At 41.9% G+C, this 18079-nt stretch overlaps 1 protein-coding gene across 1 annotated transcript in view; it reads right to left on the bottom strand.

The window, feature by feature from the left end:
- sema5a (sema domain, seven thrombospondin repeats (type 1 and type 1-like), transmembrane domain (TM) and short cytoplasmic domain, (semaphorin) 5A) overlaps window positions 1-15114 on the bottom strand; it is a 99210-nt gene extending 84096 nt beyond the window's left edge. The window contains exons 1-3 of the mRNA XM_056433545.1: window positions 14949-15114; window positions 6486-6585; window positions 3661-3706 (exon numbers count right to left, since the gene is read on the bottom strand). Coding sequence (XP_056289520.1) covers window positions 3661-3706; window positions 6486-6585; window positions 14949-15093 — 291 coding nt within the window. The 5' untranslated portion in view covers window positions 15094-15114. The remainder of the gene's footprint in view (window positions 1-3660; window positions 3707-6485; window positions 6586-14948) is intronic.
- Between the last annotated feature and the right edge of the window lie 2965 nt (window positions 15115-18079).

The following is an 18079-nucleotide window of genomic DNA, read 5'->3' as shown; positions in this document are numbered from 1 at the left end:
GAAGAAAAATGGAGGCAAAATCTAAACACCACACAGTTACTGTTGCCAGGCAGAACTATTATGGAAAGAGTTGTTGTGAGAACCGAGAGAGTCTGAATACCTACTTTTCTCCTCTGGTGCTGTATTGAATAGTGAACAATGGCACTGATCCTCTTCATCCTAGTGCTTATTGACTAATGCTGTGCCACAGTGTTTCTGTTGAAACTCGGCCTTAGTTTCTGCATCCTGTTTCGATTAAGCATTGAAACAGCGCGCTATTATAGGATTCTTACATCTTCTTCATTTAATGTCTTTTTACATTAGCACTTTGGCTGCAGATATTGTGAAGTCAACACACTCCCATTGTGCCTGCAAATGAGATACCTTGGCTTCCAGGACCAGCATGAATGTGTGCAGCCTGTTGTAATACCAGGTGTAAAGGGGTAAAGATGGAGCTAAAAGCAGGTAAAGAGGATCATAGCATTAGGGTATTCAACAACGTCAAAGGGACATTATTTGGGGAAAAACGTGCCGATAGAAACACATCGCTGAGTGGTGCATCGAGCCAGTTTGGCCATTCATCAGCTCTGGCAGCACGATGGCAAAATTGAACACAATGCAAATGCAGAAGGTCCAATCCATCTGTGTTTGACCCTTCTCTGCAGGCGGCAAGGGGAGGTTAATAATGACAATGACAGTGAGGATTCTCCTGCCCGCAAAGGACAGGGAGCTGAATGACGGACAGAAGGGGAAGAAGGACAATACCGAACAGATGTGAATTCTAAGGTGGGATTCACCTGTAGATGAAGGAAGGATATTGTGCTTTGTGGTTGCTGTTTTTATTGCTTATCCTTTGGCTGAGTTTGCTCTAAAAGTGTTGCGCACTGTGCACGCTGCAGAGAGAAGGTCTAGTATTCTTTTTTTTAAAGGGGAGCTTTTGTTTTTGACAGTTTTTTCCAGATCAGTGGGGATGAAGGTAGAGGTTGACAGGGAGAGGAAGGCCGATTCACGCTGTTGAGACACTGCAGAAAATAAACTTTAAGTGCCAGATATTGAATGAATGAGTTTATTTATTTCGATCAGCAAAATATACAACCACCAGAAATAAAAAAAAGATGAACGATACATGTGGCTGACCGAAAGGGTTAAGGCTGGAGCTATCTAGCTTATAAGTACCGTAACCTATACAACTCCAATCAAGGCCAAGAGGGCTTGCTTATGCTTAGAAGTTTGCACTATTACTACTTCAAACTGATTGCCATTCAGTTTGAATACATGCTTGCAAGTTCATGTGATGTGGACAATGTTCTCTTTGTGATTCTCAAAGTGTCTGACCTCGTTTATGGGTGACTAACCCTTCCCACTTTCAGGATTCACTGGAGAAAGACATTTGAGGCATAGCCTTACAATTGATCAATGAAAGCGTAAAAGTTATCAGATGGCTTCACATCAACTCTTTTAACAAAGCTCCCCACTATCCTATGTCTGATGTTCCTGTTCAATTTTGTATTACCTCCAAGCCGGAGGGCATTTACTGAGGAGATTATGGTTGCTGGGCTCAGGCTCTATCGATCTCTGAGTCTCAACTCGATATGTGCAATAGAGCGGCTTTGACCAGCAGTGTTTAGCAACCACCCTAAATGTCACGACACTGTAAACCCCCCATAACACTGTGGTGAGCCAAGTATTCAGTGTTTATTGTCTTTCTCGCACAATGCGTGAAAACAACTCATCATACTGCAACCAAGGTCAAGAAATGTGGGTGGGATTCATGTTGCCTTCATGTAGCAGAAGGCCGTGGCTGTTGCTTTCATTAATGTTTTATGCATGCACATGCAAGATGAGATCAGCCCGTCATCGATCATATGGTAATTATATCCCCTACTTTAGCGTATTAAAGGCTGCTTGTTTTACTGTGGCTCGAGGCCTTGTGCTCTGTCAAACCAAACACAGCCTCCCTCTTTACGCTGCCAGCCGTGCAAGAACAAATCACCGCCACTGGGCATTTCCTGACATGGCTGATGCATGGGGACGGGGTGAAATCACAAGGAAAAGCGTAGGTGTAGCTTTTAGCTTGTTTTCCTTCTGCAGGAAAGGAAGAAAAAAAAGAACCTCATGCAACTCTTTTGAACAGTGCTGGGCTGCCAAAGTTTCTTTGTTCGCTCTGACGCTCAGCACCACAGTCTCTGGCAAATATATTTGATCAATCAGCGATGCATATAATGCGAATGGAGCAACGGGTGCCAAAGGGGAAATTAATTCAAGTCTTTCATATCCAACAAGCCAGCCACGGAGAAAAAACACATGTCTGTGCAATTAATCTCCTGCTTTATGCCATGGTGAAAAAGAAGGAAGGTGAGAAAAGGATTCAGAGGGAGGTGAATAGAAGAATAGCACTTCAGCCTTCCCCTTGACTCTGCAGCCCTGGTCCAATCAAATGCAAAGCAGGCACGGGGGCACAGGTCATCTTAAATTGTCGCCAGGGCTTGGCAGGGTTTACCAGGTCCTATTCTTTTAAGAGAAGATGTCTTGGAGATGAGGGGTTGATTGGGTCAGTTGAATCTCCTCTCTGATTCTGCAGCGCCAGCCGAGCGCAGGATGAAAGAAGGAAGGAGGGACGATTGGGTGCGTGGACGTCACAGAGCATGTTTAAAAAGCATTTGTGTCCCATTGAGTGGCCACAAAAGACCGCATGAATGATCAGGGGTTGCTCCTCTCTGTCTGTGTGCCGTCTCCCTGCTCCCTGATTCCTTTGTGTTGAACCTGCACTCCTTCCTCAACGAAAAATTCCGTCTTGCCTCTTATTTCGTCTGACCATTTTTTCTCATTTTCCCTTTATATCACCAGCCTTCCTTTGTTCCGTCCAGCTATACTCCTTCTCTCCTCTCCACATCCTCTTCTCTGGCTTTCCAGGGTGTAAATGGCAAACATCACGAGATGTCAAAGCATCAAAGAAGCCTGGTTGCAACTATTGAGCAATAAGCCCTTAAGTTTGTATGGTAACTCAGTGGGTCACAAAATGCTTGGCGCCACAGGGGGGCTATGGGCTCGTACTTGTGAAGTAAAAGGAAGAAAAATGTGAGGATGCAGAAAAAAATGTGAGAGAAGCGGGTAAAAAAAGAATAATTGCTACCTTAAGCATATTTCTATTTAAGCCTTTCTTTGATGCACATTATAAAACACGTCAACATAGGCACTGCAATTGGCATTCTTTCAATTATATCTAATGTTTCAGACCCTATGATTCATCAGAAGGATAGTTTAACCAAAATGGTTGAATTGTACTAAAGATATTGCACAAGATCTTAATGCCCGAGAACATGTGGGAAAGTACAGCTGCAGAGTGTGTGTCTTATTTGGTTGGAAACTGGATTAAACACGCATGGTACTTATGTCTCCACTTCATATCATCACACTTTCCTTCAGTCTGTGTATCAACCCACAGCGCTGTAGCCCGAACCCGCTGTCACTCCACTGGATGGAGAGTTGTTGTGACATGTGAAATGCTAAACCATTTTACTGTAACAGCTTTAAAGTTGTGGGAGGCGGCGCTTGTTGGCGGCACGCAGTGCTCTGGATGCCTGCGTGACTGCACAAGAACAGACAGTGATCCTCACTCAGAAGATGTGGTGAGTCAGATAGAGAAACAGAGAGACAGAGGGGGAGAGAATTAGCACTCACCTGGATCAGTGTAAGGTCTTCCAGATTGAGCCTGAAGAGGTGATTTCTGTAAAAAAAAAAGAACAAAATGAATATAAATGCAGTATACATATACAGGACTGTCTCAGAAAATTAGAATATTGTGATGAAGTTCTTTATTTTCTGTAATGCAATAAAAAAAACAAAAATGTCATGCATTCTGGATTCATTACAAATCAACTGAAATATTGCAAGCCTTTTATTCTGATTTATTGCTGATTATGGCTTACAGCTTAAGAAAACTCAAATATCCTATCTCTAAATATTAGAATATCATGAAAAAGTATACTAGTAGGGTATTAAACAAATCACTTGAATTGTCTAATTAACTCGAAACACCTGCAAGGGTTTCCTGAGCCTTGACAAACACTCAGCTGTTATAAATCTTTTTTTTTACTTGGTCTGAGGAAATATTAAAATTTTATGAGATAGGATTTTAGAGTTTTCTTAAGCTGTAAGCCATAATCAGCAATATTAAAAGAATAAAAGGCTTGCAATATTTCAGTTGATTTGTAATGAATCCAGAATGCATGACATTTTTGTTTTTTTAATTGCATTACAGAAAATAAAGAACTTTATCACAATATTCTAATTTTCTGAGACAGTCCTGTATATGTCTTCAGATAAACCAGGTTGTGTGTATAATGTTACAGCATCTCTGCTGTAAGGCCAAAGCTCTGTACAGTTTGTATCTGTGATCTTCCTTCATTCACCCCCTTCCCATGGTGCCACCAGTGCGAAGGGATTTACACCCAGACTAAAACTGCTCAAACAGCAAGTCGGGGGTGAAAACGGTTCACAGGATGTCGATACACTGAAAAGAGGTTTTTCCACTGATTTAGCATTGCACTCCTATAACCTTTTCAAAGTCACGAGGGACAGTTTGAAAAAGTATCAAACTTGGTGCGGCAGAACCAGATATATTGTCTGTTTTATTCCACACATTATTTTGTGTGTGTCTAAACCTGGCGCCTACATTACCCACAATACAACTTTCACATATGCAGGAACGCAAATCAAGACCTGTAAGCACAATGCATGTGTAACATTGGTACAGTTCCTGTTTAAACGTGTACAGCTTCTTACGCCACCAGTAAACAAAGCAAACTTATAGGGGAACCTTTAGAAGCATCAGATGCAGCAGTTTTAATCAGGCTTCTCATCGGGACCGGATGCCGTGGATGGCTGGATTCAACCACTGCAGCAAACAATGGACCTCTACATAATTAAGAGGGGAACAAAGACCGGCTGAAGGAGTGCTAAAAAGTTTGACAGAATGTTTGACTGGAGCTTGGTATGTATGAGAAACAACATCAAAGCAGGCAGTGAAACCTCACTAATAAATGCCTATCCGGCTCTCCCTGAAGCCTTTTGCATTCGCAGGGCACATACAAAACCGTTTCATTTACAACTTTTCAAGACACATTAGGTTTAATGAATGCCCTATCAAGAGGCATATTCCGTATACTGACTAATGATGTCTTGGGCTGTCGACCAAAACCATTATACAACATTACCAGAAAGAGATCACATGAAAGCTGACAATTTGGACTAAAAGCATTATTGAGTGTGATTTCCTTCCCCCTTTGAGACTTCTGTTTTCTCGATCCAAGCCGGCAAAAAAAATTGTCTTTAACAATTGGTAAGTTTCGTGCAATTCATTGCAAAAAACCTTTTTGGAGATCAACATGAACAATGTTTTATTTGCATTGCTTCGAAAACTATTTTGCAGTCAGAGATTTTAGAAGAGCATCAACAACAACCCATAATGTGTTTTTATTTCATCAATTATCTTTAAAGAGCAAGAATAGTTTTTTCATAAAATAGATAACTAATTCCATATCTTAAAGCATTTTCATGCACACAAATATAACAATTTAACCGAGCTCTAACAATCCCCTGCAGAGTGGCTATCAGCCAGGTCTCAGTGGGGCATCGGCCCTCTGTTTTACTCTATTGATATTTGCATCGATCCCTCTTTCCTTCCATTATCACTCAAACTGCTAACACAGCCTGCAGCCATCCATACAGCCACAACGCCTTACACGGTTGGTTGTTAAGTTGGCACTGAGAATAGAACTGAATCTCCAATTAGATTTTTTTGATTGCTCCAAATACCACATGTTGAAATAAATGGTGAATTGGACCAAAGAAGAAAAGATTGGCAGCAATAAAAAAAAAAACGTGTTTCATATTATATTATCACAATTTTGTCAGCAGTTTCGGTGAGGGTGCACTCGCCTCCTCGACCTTTGCTCTTCATCCGTCTACACGTACCCACTCTCCCTGATTACAATTTTCCATCTTAGTTGCTGGACTGCATTAGTGAATTCCCTGGGCTCGCTTTGATTCTGTTTGTGTTGCTGCTCACCGTCCTGCTGGCTCCCTTGTTGTCTCTTGTTCACGTTGTGGTGAGTGTTTCTTTCTATTGACAACTAAGCCATTAAGAAAAGTGCAGAGCGCACTTCATCTAGTATCAGCCAGAGACTCACACACACGCACACGCACGCACACGCACGCACACACACACACACACACACACACACACACACACACACACACACACACACACACACACACACACACACACACACACACACACACACACACACACACACACACACACACACATACACATACACACTTGACTAGGTATGACAAAGAAAACAGACTTTTACTCAGTTTTTTGAAGACGTCAAGAGAAACTGATTATTGACGAAGAAAAGACAATAAAACAACACAGAACAAAAGAATAAGACGGGAGGGGATGTAAGACGGAGGGACAAAAAGAAGAAGATATGGGTTACCTGGCACCGACGATCAGTTCGTTCTGGCCAGGGTCGAAAATCAGCTGTGAGTAATCCACCGTGCCCTCTGCCTTGAACCTGAAGATCCACGGCTCCATCTCTGCCAACCACACCACAGGACACAAAAAGTGAGTCAATCAGAGCAGAGACTTCACGACTGCCGATGACAGCTGTAACGATGAATGAGCTGCGTGCAAAGAGCTGCTGTAACTTTGCTCTCAAAGAGTTGGATCCTTGAGCCGAGTTTATAGTAGCAGCGAGTCTTTCCACGACTGCCCTTGTTCTGATTGTTCTACCTTTCCTCGCAACGTGTGATGTCGTGCAGCGTTTGACATGTAAACACCTGTATCGTGCATTACATTCAGTTTTAGTTATAGGGCAGTAATGTTGTGTAAAGTCGGCAGTTACGGTCTGAAGAGGTGGGGCTGATTTTATTTATATATATATATATATATATATGGATGGATGGTGTTGGGTATCTGTGTACCTGCTGCATACAGTATATGTCAATGATGTCAAAACCTTTATCACAGTGCTACTTACTGTAATTCTTCCACATTTATTCAATCATTTTAGTTATCAGTTTTTCAAATTGTACATACAAAACAAAACATAAATAACCGAAATACAATACATTATTATAGTTTACACTTCCTAAAAGTTTATAGAGGACAAGTCCACCAATTACAATTCTAAAATGCTGGTTATACATTATTGTATCAGTGACAATCTAATAATCCAATAAATAATAGTAATGCACGTACAGGGCCAGCATAACGAGTACATTTACTTTCAATACTTTAAATACATTTTGCTGACAGTAATGTTCATTTATTCGATATGATTTTTAATGCATTTTTTAATGATTTAAATACTTGATAGAGTAATTTCCATTGGGGTGGAAAACTATCTGAATATGGCTTCCAACCAGTGGGGTCCAACATATTCATGAAAGTAATAAAACATGTCTCCATCCCTTTTAATAGTCTTATTGCAAAGTCCTCTGGACAATTGTTGGGTTTCCTTTTGCACAATTAAGACTTAAATTACATAATCATTATATTTCTGTTATAAACACGGCAGAGAGAAAACATTTTTTAAAAACAGAATAAGAATCAGCCATGATGCACATATGGGCTCTACTACTAAAGAAAAGGTAGAGGAGATTGACTAAATAACAACAATTCTTAGGGCTGTCACTGGTAAAAAAAATCCATGCATTAAAAAAACTATTTTCCACGGATCAAAGCACTCTTACATTATTGCTTCTCAGGCTCACAAAAACAAACCTGACATCTGAAACCTCCATTCATAAGTGCATATGTTTAAAATACTGAAATCTAGCTTCTTGTGACTCAGTGGGCAGACCAATGATTTTTGTAAACCATCACTACTGTTGAGTGACCGCTTTCATGTAAATGTATACTGTGGATGAGCGAACGTTTTATGGAAATTGACCTTGGTATGGTGAATACATGTACACATAAAGAAAGAGAGAGAGAGAGAGATCCCAGACAGACAGTGACATCTTATCCACAACACATCTGTTCTCATGGCGCCCAGCCCATTAACCCCTGACCAATCGAATCGCAGGCCCTGTATAGTTGCCGAATGATGAAGCCGGCATGTCTACCGCCTGGTTACCTGATAGGTTCAGTCAGTCAAGGGTCAATCAATCATTTTAGTGACGTGTTATCCCCATTACTCGCCACATAATATATCTGCAGTCATAATAATGTATTTGGGAAGTGGGTTACACTTTTAAAAATCACCACGTATCGAATATTTACCCCCAATAGCTAGAAACTCGTAGTTTTGAGTAAGGGGTCAGAACTCCTGCAAAAGTTTTAGCTGTGGTTGCAACAGTGATTTACTGTAAAATCATTCATTTGTGAATTATTTCCAGGGAAAACATTTCAACGGGACTTTTTTAAATTTACTAGGGAGCTCTCTGTCAAGGCCGGTACAGAGGGACAACTTGAATGTCCTCCGTGCAACACATTATGTGCTTGTTCAGGCACACCTGTCAGACAGCATTTCAAATGAAAGCACGCTGTCCCTTGACTGCATCAAAAGCAAGTACTTTCAGGTTTTCGGTGACAAACGTGGGATTTCTTGGTGATTCAGAACGAAGACAAACAGAACAAGAACTCCCAAACGAACATCTGCCTCCTCCAGCTCACGTACTGGGACCAAACTCCAAGTCTCCTAACAAAACAACATCATCTGCTGCGAGACAGCGCCACTGTATGCAAAGACATGTTCCCATGTTCTCTTTCAAGTCTCCAGTGACGAGGGCAAGGGTCCTGCAAGCGGAAAAAACATCCCGCGTCTGACTGCTATAGTTTTATAGCGCTAATACATTTAAATCAGCAGAGGTGAAATAAATATCCTGGAGATCTCAAGCAACTTCTCCCCGGAGATTAGATTTTGGTTAATGGCTGCTGCTCTGTTTATTCTGGAGGGAGACACAAAGTTTTGGATGTGCCAATGCTTGGCCTCCACTGAGCTTGTTTTTCACGCCATCGAGAGGCTTCCTGGCATACAAATGTAGCAGTGACACCACCCGGGGGAAGACGCCGCTTGACGAACCCAGCTTCTCCCCATAAATCTCCCTGACTCACCACGGGAGGCTCGCTAACGAGGTGATGGAGTGTGTGAGAGTGTGTGCTTGGATGTGTGTGAGACAGATGCAGAAGAGAAGAGAGGATATTTTTGTATTTTGGAAAAAGGGCAAACGGTTCTAATTGAACATAACAGCACTCAAAGGAATTATGGCCTTTAGTGATGATGCCAAGGGCCATTCATATAAACATTCATAACCAGCATGGTTGGGCCCCCCAAAGCTGTTGAACTAAATATACACAGCAACAAAGTTAAGCTCGTGGGGGTTAGGCAGTTTATTGTTTGCGTTTACTACATGTGGATATAATAATCTGGTGGTTAGCTTCACCACAGAGACTTAGCACACTTAAATGAACTCTGATTTAACTCGTGATATTTATTTGTTTTTGGATGGGCTATAATAGCAATTGTAGGTGCACCCAAGGAGGTTTTTATGATCCCATAGAAAAAAACCTTGTTGTTAATCCAATAGAACACAAAACAGTAGGATGATCCCCAGCTATTAATTATCACTAACAAACAAATCCCACTTTCAATCTCACTTCCTAGATTTCAGGCCTGCTTTGCATGTTACATGGCTTCATATCCGCTCCACTCTAAATGCATGTGATAATGTAATCACATCACAGCCACGCTTGTTGTGCAGCAGCAACCAGAATCAGAGGATTGGCTTCGGATGAGTCAAATGCGTAATCGCACTCACGTGTGCAGACTCACACACAAAGACTGGGATGAGAATTCAGACAGCAGCCATGGCTGTGAGCCAACACAAGACCAACAAACACACCCCATTCCCCCTTTTCTCGATCTTACGCCCTTAACCCCTGTATCCCTCCTCAAAATAGAACAGCCCATCCCTCACATCCCGTTTGTCATCTCCCGCTCTGATATGGAGCGGTTGACACAAAGACACAATGACAGGATGTATAAATATTTAGGCCCAGCATCAGTGAGTACGCCAGTCTTCAATCTGCCGGAGCTCAAAGTCAGTGCTCTTCAGTACTGCCAGGCCAGCAACAATGGCAACATGTGGAATCAATTCTGAATCATGAATGGTTTGTCTGGTGTAAATAGAGTGTGGCAGCGAGCGCTCACATACATGAAGATCCAATTCCCTCTAAATGCAGCGGTGTGGTGATGGGCGGCAGAAGAAAGGCAACTATTTTGTCAGTTTGATTTGAGGAATTGCGCTGACAACAAAAAACAAACACCTGCTCAGTTTGGTCAAATCAAAGCAAAAGCCAAGGTAAGCCTTCTGCTCTGTCCTCGAAGGTTGTTCTATTTTCATGTTATTTCAAGCAAGAAAAACAAGCACATGTTACAGCTAGAAGTCCTAAAAACGCATATTACTGTGGCGGTGCTGTGGCCCCGGGACAGCGAGTGAATCATGCAAAACAAACCACCGTGAAGCCACAAATAAGTGTGCAGTAAAATATTTTAATCTTAATGTGTATTTAAGAGTCGTTTGGTTCTAGGGGGCGTGGGAGAAGAGACAGTCTTTTAACAAGATGACCAAATCTCTTCAGGCCCACTTAAAAAATAAAAAAGGGGATGAAAAAATATATTTAGGGAAATGACATGCAGGACTTTTATTGCAGCGGGTAAATGAAAGAAAATATGGACAGGCCCTTCTTTATGCCATTGACAGCCTGTCATCTATTGAAATACAACATGGCTAGAACATAGCTGACCTTTGATCAAAATAAAGCAGACTTCATTTTTGGGAATTTGAACTCCAAAGACTTGGGAAGGCTTTCAATTTAAAAGAATCTCCACCGAATGACCAATTAAAAGATCTCTGAAACTAGTTGTCACCCTGTTGTGTTTATGAATGCTATGAGGCCATTTGTTTATTTTCCTGCTTTCATTCCCCTCTCTATAACGATGTGTTCAGGGATGATAAAAGCTGAGCCCAGTCTGTGGCTGTAAAACAAGTCTGCCAGTTGCACTCCTCAGAGACGTGGCCCTCAGCTTGGCCTGTTCACATTGTTTACATCACAGTTTATCACCTTTAAAAGCCTTCAAGCCTTCAGCGAGGAGCACTTGTTAAATACAAGACTTTATTAAAAAAGCATATGTATCTCAGGGGCCTCGAGCTACAACAACACCAGAAAATGTTTGGGAAGAGGACCGTCGCAAAAATTCTTAACCCAGAGTACAGGGATAGTCTTTCAACACTCCTGTGAAAATAATCCTATAAATGACATACATTTACATTGAGTCTCTGTGGAAGCTATATTCAGATCTGTTTTCACTAAGGCGTAGCGAATGTACATTTTGTATAAACTTTCTGAACGGAGCTGCTGAGTTTTCTTTCTGAAAGCCTCCATTTCTAAAACCGCCACACAAAGCAGAAAGTGTTTTTTAGACTATAGCATCCACTCCACAGTAGCAGGTCTGGCAGCCGAGTGTTGCTCCAAGTCAGAAAACCACCAGTCCCAGTGGGGTCAAACCCATTTGAGGCACGCCCTTCCACAGTCAGGCCATAATCACACAGAGAGAAAGACATGCTGTCACTGGAACACTCAGTCGATCCTCGACCTTGGCTTCTCTGGTCACGACCGCAAAAAGTATATTGGACATACATTTAGATATATTATTTAATGTTTTTTTTGGTTTAGCAGCAAGGTGAAAAAACAACAAGGAATTAGCTGCAGACCCAACCCAAGAGCTACACAATGAAAGCAGAATATTACTTTATTATCTCCATAACCTACTGTACTGTCAATTCAACCTTCAATATAAAAAGACAGTTTTTTCGAACAAAGGCCAGAATAGATTGATGTGACTGCAGTTGATTAGACAGGAAAATTGTGAAAATGTGTGGGTCCAACATGATGTTGTCAAATTGCTTTTTTTGTACCACCAACTGTCAGAAAAAACATTTTATTTCAAAGAAATTTCCTGGCGAGAATATGATGAGAAGATTGATTCCACTCTCACCAGCAAGTAATTTCACTTCAACCAATAAAGCAATGTATGTACCAAAAAGGGATATTATTATTTATTTATTAAACTGTACATCCTAGCTATGAGACTCAAGCCAAATCTCAAAATGTATGTCCAAAAGAAAAGGTTTGCCTGAGCAGAGTAGGCCTGTTGTGCTGTTGTGAGCCACAGGGGCATTTCTAATGTGTTTGTAGTCCGCCCAACTTGACTGAAGAGGAGCCATGGCAGACTCGCTCTACACATTCTCAACAACCTGGGATTATACTACATTACATGGAGCACAATAATACTCGAAGGAGAAAGATAATAGGTTTAACGAGAGGTTTCTCTGCCCTCACACGGTTTGTTTATGTGTATACGTCATATAAATGTGTGCGTATGTGTTTGCGTATGTGTATATTCTGAAATGAATCAAAGGCTGTAATTTGGCTGTGTGCATAATGTACGACTCAAAACAACGAGATGTGTTTGACCCGCACAAAGACTATTATCAGATTATGAAATGAAAGTCATTAAAAAAACTGAGCATAAATATAACTGAACAGGCGAAGATGAAGGGATATCTTCATGAGACCATGGAAATAAGTAGCTGCTCTGCAAAAAGTGCTGATCTTTCACTCAAGGTGAACATAAATAAGATTGTAATGTAAGTGAAGAAAGAATAAAGATAAAACCAGCATTAAAGGGAAACTTCTTGTTCTTTGTCCCTTCATAAAAACTGAAGAAAAAAAACTACACATGTAAAGACTGCAGAGCTTTTGAGCTTTAAAACTTGGGCAACAAAGCTTATGTGTAGACGAGGCAACAAGGTTGTGAGCTCAGAAACTTTGGCTGAACTTTTATGGGTCAACACCATCAACAAGCCAATGAAATGGACATGGACACTACGCATGTGTCTGCCTGCAATTTAATTATTTTAATAATAATTCCACTTTTTAACAGTTTGAATGCAGGCGACTGAGTTGACTGCCTCCGGTTTCCCCAGTAGCCTTATCGGAAAAAGAAGCTTTGTGGTAAACTGACTAGCTTTTACGGTACTATATTTACCATTGCAGGATGTTGTATGTCTCCAATAAAGCCTCAGCGCATTTCTGCAATAGGAAACGACTGCATCACCACAGCTGATCATCTCGACACTGACACACAGACATAATCCTCCTAACTCTCTTATGCTGTGCAGTCGGCTTTGTCTCAGTGAACCATGTCTGATTACTAAATGAAATGCCAACCCTTTTCATTAATGCTCCGATATCTCAACCAAAGCATCAGGCCACCGGAGCTTAATGGGCCATTCTTGTACATTACTGAACACAAACGCGTTGACCATGGCTGACCCACTGGCTGCCGTGTGTGATGCCACTCATGCAGAAAGCACAAAGCAGGAACGTGTTATGTTAGCTGGGCAGTTACTCATCATCATTGCGCTCAATTGGCGCAGAGGAAAGAGTGCCACCTCAGCTAACAACTGAGAGCAGCTAACAACAGAGCTGACAAAGACAGGGAAGAAAGACAGAGAGAGGAAGAGTTGACGAGGAAGAGACCTTGTGTCTGTGCTGAATATAAGGCATGCATGTGGGTCTTTGGACACACACACACACACATAGTGACCTTGGTGTCCGAGTCCCTTTCAATTGAGACAGAATTGTGATTATCTGACTGGGACATCGCTGGCCTGAAAACAACTCAATGACATTCTGCAGCTTCGCACATGGCACACAAACTGCATTGATTGCTTTTGATGCTTTCTTTTGACTAAGGCTCACATCATTTCATTACAGAGCAGTTATTCAGTATGTAAGATGAAGGGAGAGGATGATGCAATCTGATGTGGAATATGCTGTACCTACAAACTGTAGTAAAGGCATACAAGGAAGGTTGTGTCTGCTTTGTGTCTCAAGGGAAGGAGCAGAGAGGAAAAGGAGGCATCAGATGTAGTTAGTTGGATTAGTAAGCTGACCTAAAGTGTTTTGAAAACACAGTCTCCGGTTTGTAAACCGATTTATATGAATACATCTTACTTTTCTATTTTTTGGGGCAGTTGAATGTGCCATCCGGGGCGGGGGAAGGAAAGAGGGGAATTTTAGATATTGTAAAAATGAGCCCTTTAAAAAAAAAAAGAGTTTATATATATTTATTTGTCGGAGCAAACTAGCGTTTAACGTTGCACCAGCAAAAAATTACAAGTACAAGTCACTATGTGCGACTTTATCTGTGGTCTTGTAAAGAACGTCACATTTCATGACAAAGACTCAAAGTTGATCAGCAGTTTGAATCAGTCCAGTGCTCGTCGACATGTTTATCAGCTGCCAATGTTTCGGTTTACCAAGTGGCCGTGTTACCTGGTGACCGTCAGCTGAATGTGAGCGTGGTTCAGAACATAGAGGTGTCCTTGCTTTCGATAGATGTTAAATACAGACTTACTTTGAGTAAGTGAGTAATTTACACTTACACATTTGGCTGAAAGTCATCAGTTACATGCATCCCCAACATTTCAGTACATACTGTATCTTGTTAGCAGCCATTGGAGAAATGACGTAAACTCTCAAACAGCTAAATGCCAACTACAGTAGACACCTAATAAAAGTGTTAAGTTACTCCACTTTTTCTTTATTTGATTATCAATTAGCTTACAGCGTTTTTGTTTTTGTCTCTTAACAACAGTAACATATTCTGATGAACTGAAATGTTCCTGATATGGTCGACAAATCCAAACCATGTGAAGGTAAAGACACAACATTTCAATGGAGGAGACAATGTGATGAAGGTTGCAGTGAAGGAATGGCAGGTAGAAATGAAAGTAGGGAGAAAGCTTAACGAAAACATGAGAACAGTTTGAATACATACAGTTCACATAACTATGGCGTCACCCTGGTGTGTGTGCATGTGTACCTGAGTGTGGGATGAGCGGGTGATCTGTCTTGTGACAGGGAGATTCAGGCAGCAGCACTGGCCCTCTCCTACTGGCCACGCCTGCAGGCCACAGGACCAGCATGCACTGCAGCAGTAGTGCATGCTGGGTAACAGGGCGTCCCATGGGGACCTGGGCTTGGCTCACTTCTCCTCAGGCCTCAGGGGCCAAGAGCATTGGAGAGACACACCTGAAAGGAAAGAAACAGATTTGGGTTCAAACAAAGACTTATTCACATTAGTTTTAGTCAAAGCGGTGACCAACTTGATACAATGTAGCACTTCGCTACGTCACAGTGGATTCTCTCCGGGAGAGGAAAAGCATCGATAATAAATCCTGCCAAAAGGTGAATGGGGGAGGGAGGTTCCCAGAGGATAAGTGTGACTGATGGGGGGAGAAGTCTTGGGAGTTTTGCTGAGTAAGACCAGCCTGTGTGCTTCACACCTCTGACACACAATGGATTAATCAGACATGGATCTGCATTACCTCAACACCTAATGTGTGTGTGTGTGTGTGTGTGTGTGCTCTAATATCTGAAATAAAGTGCCCTTCTTTCCATGTCTTTGTTTCCACTGCAGAGGAGCTGTGTTTGTCTTTAATAGTGAAGGGCAGCAATAGTTCAATGTGCACTGTGTGTGTGTGTGTGTGTGCATGCATCAGTTTTTCATTATTAAGAGTCTGTTTATGTGAATATGTGAAGGATATATGTGTGTAGCTGCAGTGCACAGCACTCCTTGTGGGTCAATTAACTCCTATAGCTGCTGTAAATCTGGTATGTTTGTATTCACAGCCAAGCACTCAAATTGTTGTATGTGAATATTATATAATGCTTACTGCAGATTTGTGTTTCCCAGAAAAGTCATTCCCTGCCAGAACAACAAAGCAGTTTCCACAACTCAATTGTTCATGATTTCTTTTCGATGTGGGGGTGAATTGATGAGCGGTCTAGACCATCGATGTCATTACTTGTTAATCATTTATGTGATGCTATTACCAAAAACCGACCTGACTGTATACCGCGGTTTGAGCAGCGTGAGTAACTGAGGCGCTCGGTTGTAAAAGCAAGCCTTTGCTTTGCCTTAGTTTAGATTTCATAACGGAACAATTTATTTTCTATAGTCGAACCTGTGGAGCATTTACTATTTTATTGCATGTGAGGGGAATAAATGGTGCTTTGTAGAGCAAGAACAGAACAATCCTCCCTCCATGACAGAGTGGATTGGGTATAAATGGTGTGTTGGAAATAAGCACAAAAAACAATAACACCCTGTTTGTTTTGAGAAGGCAACCTGTTATCCCCCTGCCTCCCTTAATGATAACGATACATGCAACAAGTGTAGTTTATTTGCTAGGTTGGAGGCAGGTCTAAGTGGGTTAGATGCACGGCTCCGCGCTATCGAAGCTCAGACAGCTATGCTAGTTAGCCCGCCCTCTCCCGTAGTCGGCGCGGAGCTACAGTCAGCTGTTAGCTGTGCCCCAGCGGTAACCGTGCAGCCGGATGGTTGGGTAACTGTTCGCAGGAGTCGTAAGTCTACACAGAAGCCCGCTGTGCACCAACCACTTCACGTTTGAACCAGTTTTCCTGCTCAGCGACACACCCGCTGAGGAACACACCCTGGTTATCGGGAGCTCTATAGTCAGGAACGTGAAAATAGCGAAGCCACGGACCAGAGTCGTGTGCCTCCCGGGGACCAGAGCGGGCGGCGTGGAGTCTTGTTTGAAGCTGCTGGCTAAGGATAAGCGGAGATACAGTCAGATTGTAATACACGCCGGTGGTAATGACGCCGAGCCCGCCGCTCGGAACTCACTAAAATTAATGTGGAATCGGTGTGTGCTTATGCCAAGACGTTGTCGGACACCGTAATTTTCTCTGGCCCTCTCCCAAATTTGCAGACAGACGAATTGTATAGCCGAATGTCGTCTTTCAACCGCTGGCTGTCGAGGTGGTGCCCAGCGAATAATGTGGGCTCGTAGACAACTGGAAGACTTTCTGGGAAAACCTGATCTGATGAGGAGAGCGGCATTCATCCCACGTTGGACGGAGCGTCTCATTTCTGCGAATATGACCAAGTTGATCACCGGACTTAATCTATGACAACCCAGGGTTCAGATCAGGAACCGGGAGCAGAGTTGTAGTTTAACACCCTTCTCTGCTCTTCCATTCAAGCAGTTACCCACCCTTGACTTTAGAGTAGAGACTGTGTCTGTCCCACGGCCACTTCAATTAAATAAATCAAAAGTAAGCAGAAGAGGAGTCGTACACAATAACCTTATACAAGTTAACACAATTATTTCAGCAGTGCAACAAAATAGGTCTATTAAATGTGGTCTCCTAAATATTCGATCTCTGTCATCTAAAGCTGTGTTACTGAATGATTTAATATCAGATAATCACATTGATTTATGTTGCCTAACTGAAACCTGGCTGAGCCATGAAGAATATGTCTGCCTGAATGAATCGACTCCTCCAAGTCATATTAATACTCACATTCCTCGAGGCACCGGTCGAGGAGGTGGAGTAGCAGCCATCTTTGAATCGAGCCTATTAATTAATCCTCAACCAAAATTACACTACACCTCATTTGAAAGCCTTGTTCTTAGTCTTTCACATCCAACCTGGAAAACACTACAGCCAATTCGATTTGTGATTCTGTACCGCCACCAGGTCCATATTCAGAGTTTATATCTGAATTCTCAGAATTTATATCAAGTTTGGTTCTTAAAACCGATAAAGTTATTATTGTTGGAGATTTTAATATCCATGTGGATGTTGATAATGATTGCCTTAGTGCTGCATTCATCTCCTTGTTGGACTCGATTGGCTTCTGTCAGAGAGTACAGAAACCCACTCACAGCTTTGGCCACACGCTTGATCTTGTTCTTACTTATGGCGTTGACATTGAGCATTTGAACGTCTTCCCACAGAATCCTCTTCTGTCAGACCACAACCTCATAACTTTTGAATTTATACTACCGGAGTGTACTCCGTTAGTCAAAAGTTTTTACACTAGATGTCTAACTGATAGTGCTGTAGCTAAATTTAAAGCGATTCCTTCTGTATTTGATTCGATACCACGTCTCAATATAACAGAGGACTCCTGGTCTAACTTTA

Source organism: Pseudoliparis swirei, chromosome 16 (genome assembly GCF_029220125.1).
Source record: "Pseudoliparis swirei isolate HS2019 ecotype Mariana Trench chromosome 16, NWPU_hadal_v1, whole genome shotgun sequence".
Lineage (NCBI taxonomy): Eukaryota > Metazoa > Chordata > Actinopteri > Perciformes > Liparidae > Pseudoliparis > Pseudoliparis swirei.
The sequence above is the reverse complement of the archived record's forward strand: the minus strand, read 5'-3'. Positions and strand labels throughout refer to the sequence as shown.